Source organism: Procambarus clarkii, chromosome 30 (genome assembly GCF_040958095.1).
Source record: "Procambarus clarkii isolate CNS0578487 chromosome 30, FALCON_Pclarkii_2.0, whole genome shotgun sequence".
Classification (NCBI taxonomy): Eukaryota; Metazoa; Arthropoda; class Malacostraca; order Decapoda; family Cambaridae; genus Procambarus; species Procambarus clarkii.
In genome coordinates, this window is record NC_091179.1 from 11123707 (window position 1) to 11133511 (window position 9805).

The 9805-nt window shown below is 42.7% G+C and overlaps 1 protein-coding gene across 2 annotated transcripts in view; it reads right to left on the reverse strand.

The window, feature by feature from the left end:
- Positions 1-2453: 2453 nt before the first annotated feature.
- The window catches only part of LOC123765626 (uncharacterized), a 145422-nt gene continuing 138070 nt past the window's right edge, over positions 2454-9805 (reverse strand). For both annotated transcript variants that reach the window (XM_069333882.1, XM_069333881.1), the window contains exons 16-17: positions 3669-3827; positions 2454-3284 (exon numbers count right to left, since the gene is read on the reverse strand). In XM_069333882.1, the coding sequence (XP_069189983.1) occupies positions 3102-3284; positions 3669-3827 (342 nt within the window). In that variant the 3' untranslated portion in view covers positions 2454-3101. The remainder of the gene's footprint in view (positions 3285-3668; positions 3828-9805) is intronic.

The following is a 9805-nucleotide window of genomic DNA, read 5'->3' on the forward strand; positions in this document are numbered from 1 at the left end:
GTGCATATGTGACATACTAATTGATTGTGAATATTTTAGTTTACCTTGAAAAGCTTTAGTTTACCTTGAAAAGCTTCATAGAAAACGCCGACCTCACCTAACCTTCTTAGTATGTTAAGATAAGCATCTTATTGCTTCTTAATTACAATTATTACTCAACCTATACCGTTGATAGGTTAAGTAATAATTGTAAATAAGGAGCAATAAGATGCTTATCTTAATATACTAAGAAGGTTAGGTGAGGTCGGTGTTTTCTATGAAGCTTTTCAAGGTAAACTAAAGCATTTCAAGGTAAACTAAAGCTTTTCAAGGTAAACTAAAATATTCACAGTCAATTAGTATGTCACATATGCACTTATTAAATAAGCCAATATTGACTAAAAGCAAGTGCGAGAACGGGTTGCACCAGAATTACACGTTTCCGAAGAGGTTAGGCAAGCATCTAATTAGGGCAACTGAAGACAGTAAATCTACAAGTATCTTGAATTGTCTTGTCCAAGTGCTTAACGTTGTGGTTCAAAGAGGATATGCTTGCGGGATTCTGAACAAGCAACTAGTCCTCTGTGGAGTTGGATATTTCTGAATTGTACAATGTGTCAAATCATGTATGTTTGTGATATCATGTATGATCCTGTGGTCCTGAGTTCGATCCCAGGCGCCGGCAAGAAACAATGGGCAGAGTTTCTTTCACCCCTATGCCTCTGTTACCTAGCAGTAAAATAGGTACCTGGGTGTTAGTCAGCTGTCACGGGCTGCTTCCTGGGGGTGGAGGCCTGTTCGAGGACCGGGCCGCTGGGACACTAAAAAGCCCCGAAATCATCTCAAGATAACCTCAAGATATGTAATATGTAATCAAATTATTTTGATTACATATTGATTGTGTAATCAATCGACTAGTGTTTGCTGTGTGTGTATACTAGAGCTTCACATTATGTAACCCAACTCAACCAATCAAACAAATTATAAAAAATAAACAAATGAGAAGTTTTAGATAAATATATTTGTATGACGTTAGAAAAACTCATAGATTATCGCAGATTATCTTACCTATATATCTTCTATACATCTTAAACAACAAACTTTGTATATATTGCAGGGTCCATTCTGCCAAAGCACAGGTGTCTAGCACAAAGGACACAGTGAAGTCTATGAGATCAAGCCTTACCACAGTTGGGTGTCCAGCAGAGAGAGAGCACCGCGCTTCCTCACCACAATTCTTCTGATCGCCCAGACAATTTGTCCTCTTCAACATTACATTGCATTTTGACATCAAAATCCCCAACTGCCAAAACATGATGTACTATAAATCATAGTGGCTCACAAACAACCAAGTTTTCCATGTACTCACCTAATTGTGCTTGCGGGGGTTGAGCTTTGGCTTTTTGGTCCCGCCTCTCAACTGTCAATCAACTGGTGTACAGGTTCCTGAGCCTACTGGGCTCTATCATATCAACATTTGAAACTGTGTATGGAGTCAGCCTCCACCACACCACTTCCTAGTGCATTCCATTTATTACTCTACTCTGAATGTGTGGGTCGATCGGTTAGGTTAGAATGAGGCAACTTAGTACATCATTTTCTGTCTGACGTGACAGCTCGAGAAGACGGCCTGCGCCCAAACGGTATTAACTAAAGTTTATCCCTGGAAGAACGGGAGACGGTTGGTGTTGGACTACACGTGCGGATCAACCTCGGGTAATAATGACATTACGCTTAATGCTGGGCTTGTAGGCGACGCTGCTGCCATATTGGAATGAACCAAAACCCATAAGTACAGAAAAACAACAACCAGATCACCAATAAAAAAAATTGCCCCTTTCCCCAGTAGGCCTGGTCGACGACCGGGCCGCGGGGACGCTAAGCCCCGGAAGCACCTCAAGGTAACCTTCCCTACTGGTTCAGAAACTCTCGGTGCCTAGGTTAAAGGTGTTAAGATCTTCCTCGAGGAACTGGATTCCAAACCCATCAAATCAACAAGAGACCCAAAAGCTGCCAATGCAGCGAGGAAACATACACAGCAGTCTTCGATCCGGGCCCAGCATCCCAGGAGATGCTGAGGAGCTCTAGCTACAGCTTCTGACTGTTATCTTTGTACCTTTTATGTAACCAATCTTGTATAATACAGATAAACAAAAAATAAGTTTATGTATAGGGTGGCCAAGAAGGCAGTATTCAAGCAATTATGTCGAAGCTTCACCAGGCTCCCCCAGGTGCCGTATATTTTCATCTCAGAGGCGAAGGGTCCCCACTAATACAAAGGAGGTCCCCCTTATATATTAAATAAATATTATATATATATATATATATATATATATATATATATATATATATATTATATATATATATAATATATATATATATATATATATATATATATATATATATATATATATATATATATATATATATAATATATATATATATATATATATATACAAATTTTTTTTGTTTGTGTGTGGCATATTTGTCTTTATCACTCACCACTCTCAATTTCTCTCTCATTCCTCATCTCTCTCTTACGAAAGACGTTCATACATTTCTGTCTTAAAATGTCCTCATTGATTCTCACAATGCCGTCCTCCTCACAAGTGTCTCGGACCCCAACAGAGCCTCTTGGCCCTTCTCCTGAGAGCTTTGTATTGACCCATAAGTCTCAGACGCGGAAGTTGGGCTCAATGGTAGTGAGGGAGAGTCATTTTCGATTACAATGCTGGAGAGGCAAACCTCGGTCAAGACACAGTCCAGAGCGTGAAGATCGGCTCTGGGTAACCATTTCGATGTTCCCGGGAGTCGATTTCGATGGCGATGGCAAGGTTCAGAGGTAGCGAGGCGGTGTCGATCCTTCCTGGCAGTCGACGACGCGGGTTTCGGTCGTGCCAGTTTTGCCGGGACACGACGCGGGTTTCGGTCGTGCCAGTTTTGCCGGGACACGATATTCACTGACTGATTGATGAAGAATTTAGTCACCCAAGAGGTGCCACGGGCATGAATATCCCGATGAAATTCACAATGAGCAGCCGCTCTTGAAGACTTAGTGAGGTGTCGGAGGACTACGAACTGACGCGACGGAGGCTTCAACGAAGGGAGCCACCTCCCTTCTCTCAGTCGTAGTCCAGCACGTGGGGTTCGACGGTCGTGAGGCTTCGAATGCGGTCGTAGAGGGTGGCCATGGGGTGCCTCTCCTGAGGGTTCTTGCTCCAGCAGGAGAGCATTATACGGTACATATCTGAGGGGCAACGCTCAGGGCAGTTGAGCATCTTTCCCGCTGTGATCTGGGTGATGACCTGAGCAAGGAAAACAAACAAACATTAACACGTTTCAATGATGCAGAGATAACGTACATAAAGAATATTTAGATCTGGTAAAATGAATATATCAAATATTATACCAATTCTGGGCTTTAAGTAATGCATTTGTTACATTAAACTTTCACTCTAACCGAGTGAAAGTTAACCGCAGCTCACCCCAACGCATTAGAGCGCTGGCCGAAGCTCTATGAAGACGACAATGACTCTGCAGTAAATCGTTATTTGCTTTGATAGTGCTCTCGTAGGTCGCACCTCACTCTACCTCCAATGGTTCTCAAATATATCAAGTGAGCCCCCCTGATACACCCTCCAGTGTACCCCAGTGTACCCCAGGGGGGCTCTGAGCGCCCCGGGACTCACCTCCTGGTTGGTGTAGCCGTACCACGGCTGCTTGCCGCCGGTGAAGATCTCCCATAGGACCACACCAAAGCTCCAGATGTCAGACTCGATGGTGAACCGTCGGTACAAGATGCTCTCTGGGGGCATCCAACGCACCGGCAGCAGCGTTCGACCCCCGAACTGTGGAGGGAAGGTTGCGATGTTGTCTTAGCAGCTGGGTGGGTGTGGGGCTAGGGGCTAGTAGCTAGGTGTGGGGCTAGTAGCTAGGTGTGGGGCTAGTAGCTAGGTGTGGGGCTAGTAGCTAGGTGTGGGGCTAGTAGCTAGGTGTGGGGCTAGTAGCTAGGTGTGGGGCTAAGGGCTTGATGGTGTTTGATGCTGTGTTTTGGGGAACTTCGATGCTGTAGTATGGTGGGTATTAGAAGTATTAGAAACAAGATGTTGATGTGAGGGTATTAGAAGCTAGGATGTGTGTGGGGGGGATTTAGAAGCTGTGATGTGTTTCACAAGGTGTTATGTATTTCAGAAGGTGTGATATGAAGGGGTGGGAAGGGCTTATGCAGACACGAATTTCCCGTCAAAGAAGGAATAATTTAAATAGGGAGATTGAAGAAATCGAGCGGAAATTGAAACACTCATATGAAACTGAAGAAAGGCAGTTAGAACAGAAAGCAATTCAGGAAATAAAGAAAAATCCAAAATATTTCTTCTCATATGCGAAATCAAAAGCAAAAACCACTGCCAGTATTGGACCTATTCGTACAAGTGAAGGTTCATACACGGAGGATGACAAAGAAATTAGTGAAATCCTAAAAAAGCAGTATGAGGACATGTTTAGCACTCCAATAAACAACATGAAGTGGAAGATCCAGACAATTTCTTTATGCGGGATATTCAAACCCCTGTAAATATAACTGATATAAACACGAGCGCATTAAATTTTGAAAGAGAAATTGAAAACATGCCCATGCACTCGGCCCCAGGTCCAGACTCATGGAATTCAATATTTATAAAGAAATGCAAAGTGCCGGTAGCACAGGCACTCAGTATAGTGTGGAGGAAGAGCTTAGACACGGGGGAGATACCAGATGCACTTAAAGTAGCAGACATAGCCCCTCTACACAAGGGAGGGAGCAAAGCATTGGCAAAGAATTATAGACCAGTTGCACTAACATCGCACATCATAAAAGTATTTGAGAGAGTGATTAGGAGTCAGGTCACCAATTTCATGGAGACCAATGACCTTCACAACCCAGGCCAACATGGATTTCGAGCGGGAAGATCGTGCCTCTCACAGCTACTTGAGCACTACGACAAAGTCACTGAGGCATTAGAAGAAAAACAGAATGCTGATGTGATATACACGGACTTCGCAAAGGCTTTCGATAAAGGTGACCATGGCGTGATAGCACACAAAATGAAGTCAATGGGAATAACCGGTAAAGTAAGACGCTGGATACTCAGTTTTCTGTCAAACAGGACTCAGCGAGTAACGGTCAACCATATAAAATCTAGTCCAAGTGCAGTTAAAAGCTCTGTACCTCAGGGTACAGTCCTTGCACCGCTGCTTTTCCTTATTCTCATATCAGATATAGACAAAAATATAAGTCACAGCTTCGTATCATCCTTTGCAGATGACACAAAAATCAGTATGAAAATTACCTCGGCTGAAGACGTTGAAAAACTTCAAGCTGATATTAATAAAGTTTTCGACTGGGCATCAGAAAATATGATGTTTAACAGTGATAAATTCCAGGTACTCAGGTACGGTAAAAATGAGGACCTTAAACATAATACAGAGTACAAAACACAATCAAATGTGCCCGTAGTAGAAAAACAGCATGTAAAGGATTTGGGAATAATAATGTCTGACGACCTAACGTTTAAGGAGCATAACCAAGCAAATATTGCGACAGCCAGAAAAATGATAGGATGGATTACGAGAACTTTCAAATCCAGGGATCCCATCACAATGGTTGTACTCTTCAAGGCACTTGTGTTGTCCCGTCTTGAGTACTGCTCAGTACTCACTTCCCCCTTCAGAGCAGGAGAGATTGCTGAAATAGAGGGAATACAGAGAACATATACGGCACGCATAGACGCAATAAAGCACCTAAATTATTGGGATCGTCTCAAAGCCCTCCAAATGTACTCACTAGAAAGAAGACGAGAGAGATATCAAATAATATACACCTGGGAGATACTGGAGGGCCAAGTACCAAATCTACACAGAAAAATAACAACGTACTGGAGTGAACGATATGGAAGAAAATGTAGAATAGAACCAGTGAAGAGCAGAGGTGCCATAGGCACAATCAGAGAACACTGTATAAACATCAGAGGTCCGCGATTGCTCAACGTCCTCCCAGCAAGCATAAGAAATATTGTCGGAACAACCGTGGACATCTTCAAGAGGAAACTAGATTTATTCCTCCAAGGAGTGCCGGACCAACCGGGCTGTGGTGGGTATGTAGGCCTGCGGGCCGCTCCAAGCAACAGCCTAGTGGACCAAACTCTCACAAGTCAAGCCTGGCCTCGGGCCGGGCTTGGGGAGTAGAAGAACTCCCAGAACCCCATCAACCAGGTATCAACCAGGTGTTAGTAGCTGTGATGTGTGCGAGAAGCTGTGATATGGAAGGTTAAATAAGCTGTGATGTGGGGGTGTTAGAATCTATGATGAGGAGGTGTTAGAACCTATAATGTGGAGATGTTATAAGCTGTGATGTGGATATGTTAGAAGCTATTATGGGTGTTAGCGGTTGTGTTAGAGAGATTAGTAAATTGTGAGGTGGATGTCAGAGCCTTAGTTGTGTCAGTAGTTAGAATTTGGGAAGGTTGGCAGTTAGAGGGGAAGGATGAAATTAAGTAGCTGAGAGGTGGTAGTGGTTGAAAATGATTGGTTGTTGACTGCTTGCATAAAGGTGGGAATGGTTCGGGATAGTTTCTAGTGCTAATTAGTGACGAATGATCTTAGAACCACCTTCAGCATCTGTCTCTCTCTCTCTCTCTCTCTCTCTCTCTCTCTCTCTCTCTCTCTCTCTCTCTCTCTCTCTCTCTGTCTCTCTCTCTCTCTCTCTCTCTCTCTCTCTCTCTCTCTCTCTCTCTCTCTCTCTCTCTCTCTCTCTTTCTCTCTCTCTCGCTTGTTATGAAATGCAAAGTGCACCTTCTAGCTCCTCTTGCCATCGTCTGAAAGAGGTTCTACACTGACGTTGACTTTCTATACTTGGCTCTTTGTATATTCACAAAGACAATTTTTGAAGTGTCTTAACTCTCCCAGACACTCCCAGGTACTCCCAGGTACTCCCAGGCACATTCAGCCACTCCCAGGCATCGTGTAACGAAAAGCTGCAGCATGTTGATAAGCTGACTCCAGACAGTCCTTGTGGACCCTCTCTCTGTTGCCTGACAAGGAGCTGTAGCAGAGAGACTTACGATACTCAAGTGTGGAGTGGATATCATAGTAAGAATACGTAAGTGTGTCTCGGAGCAGGAGAAGAGGAGAAGAAGAAGGAGAATTAGAAGGAGTAGGAGGAAAGGAGAAACTGAAGACAGAAGAGTAGGAGGAGGAGAAAGTCAAGGAGGAGGAGAGGAAGAAAGAGACTACATAACAGCCATCCTGAGGGACATGTTGGTCTCCTTTTAGACTTTGAATCACTCGCGTTTTGAGTGCATAGCTCACGTGACCTTTCGTCTCTCTCTCTATAAGGTTCCTTATCCTTCTCTATCATGGTAGGTTTATGTCCCCCTCTCTTCTCTACGTCATTCCTATTGTATTCTCTTACTTATCTCCCTTTATGCAAAGTATTTTCCTTCTCTCTCTCTCCCTCTCTCAATTTCTAATCTTTATATTCTTCTTATCTATCAATTTATCTCAGTGCTTCCCCATCCTGATTTACTTTCTCGCTTACACACACACACACACACACACACACACACACACACACACACACACACACACACACACACACACACACACACACACCCACACACTCTCTCTCTTCTCTGCTTCGCTTCTCTTCATCTCTGCTTCTCTTTTCTCTCCCTCCCTGCTTCTCTTCTCACGACTCCTGCACACACACACACACACACACACACACACACACACACACACACACACACACACACACACCCTTCCTTCCCCCCTTGCCCGCCCAGGAACGATACGTGTTCCCCCGACAATATCAAATTTGGCTTCGTTTTGAGGAGGTAACTTGATTGACGAGAGCTTTCAGTCGCAAATATGGCCGTTGGAACACAGCTTAAAAAAAGCTCCATGATACGTGTTGTTCCTTTGAGGCGCGGGGCCGGTCATCGCGGCAGCAACAGGGGGTCGAGGCGGCTGAAGAGCAACTAATGGATATTAAAAAAAGGGGAGACTGAAAGCTTTTTTTGTTTTTAATAGCCATTAATCAGCACTGGTGACTACTGTATATCAGCGGCGGTGGCCAGAGTACAGTGCTGTTGATGGGGGGAAGGGAGGGGGGGGGGGGGGGAGGGGGGAAGACCCCCCTCTGCCTGCATGGAGGGCCTGGGTTCGAATCCTCTGAGGAGTTAAAGTGATGTATGTGCTTGGGGGACTATTCAAGCCTTGAATGGTCCTCAAGTATTTATTATGAAAATCACGCAATTGGGAATTGATTGTGTATATATATATATATATATATATATATATATATATATATATATATATATATATATATATATATATATATATATATATATATATATATATATATCATAATCCCGATAGCACTCGGTGGCCACAGACCAAAAATCGTTTTCATCAAATCAGTTCACTTATAGGCATGCACGTTAATACAGTCGGCTTGTGCGTTTATGCAATTTTGTGATACAATTCCAAAAGGATTCGAACCCCAGATAGCCAGGAGGAGCGCTATGCACCTTGGCGTACATGGTACCTTAACCACTAGACCAGCAAGACTGTACAAAAATCTTGGTAATCGAGAGACTATTTCACCTAAAGTCATTTCGAGTCGACCATTGAGCGCTGTCGGATCCCAGTCCCAATGGTTGGATTTTCTCGTTAATGTATATCACGTTAGTGGGATTTTCTGTGTGTAAACTCCAGGTTCAGGTCTACATTGCATTGGTGAGACCTGTCATATTGTTACCCTTTGTCGCATCTCCGTGTGTGTGTGGGCCTGTCCGCCCGTCCGTGCGTGCGTGTGCGTACTTGCGTGCGTATGTGTGCGTCAAAAATGCGTTTGCGTAGGTACTATGAACGGTACTTTACTCCGTAAAGTACTATGAATTTATTGATAGTTTTTTACGTACTTTACTTTAGTATTTTATTAAAGTACTAAATAGTACTTTACGTACTTTAGTACGGATAGTAGTACTTTACGGATAGTAGCACTTTACGGATAGTACTTTACGGAGTACTTTACTCCGTAAAGTCCGTAAAGTCTCCGTAAAGTCCGTAAAGTCTCCGTAAAGTCCGTAAAGTCTCCGTAAAGTACTCCGTAAACTACTGTTCTCCTTATTATATTAGATTATAGAAAGGGTATAACTATTATAGTTAAGGTATAGCCAAACTAAATATTATAAATATTATAGCCTAAATAAAATATTATAGTTAGGGAAGAGCCTACTTAAACACATCAGAAACTATATAGGCCTAACCCACCAGAGCCGAAAAATAATTAGGCCTATGAAGTGTCCACATTGCGGTGATGATAATTATCCCTAATTAAGAGCAAATCTTCAGGTGTCAATAACGCAAAAAAAAAAAAGTGTTCAAAAATGAGAAAATTTTACATTTGCTGAAATTAGTGTTCATAAATATCAGTCAAGTGTTCAAATTTTTGGCTCCTGGCGCCAACAAGGTTACACACATGTGCCAAATTAAATAAAAAAAAAAAATTCAGTAGTCAAAAACTATGATTTAGAACTATACAAAAATCTCACCAAGAATGTTTTTGTCCTATACGTGAATATTTTCTATGAAAATTGTTTATTTACAATTAAATTTACAATTATTTACAATATAAAATGTTTATTTACAAATTGCTGTGTGGTCTTGAGAGGTATTTTTGGGTCCTGAATACCATGCATTTCTTTCGTACAGCTGCTGTAGCTGGTGTCATGGCTGTGTCAGCTGGTATCATAGCTGGTATCAGCTAGTATCATAGCTGGTATCA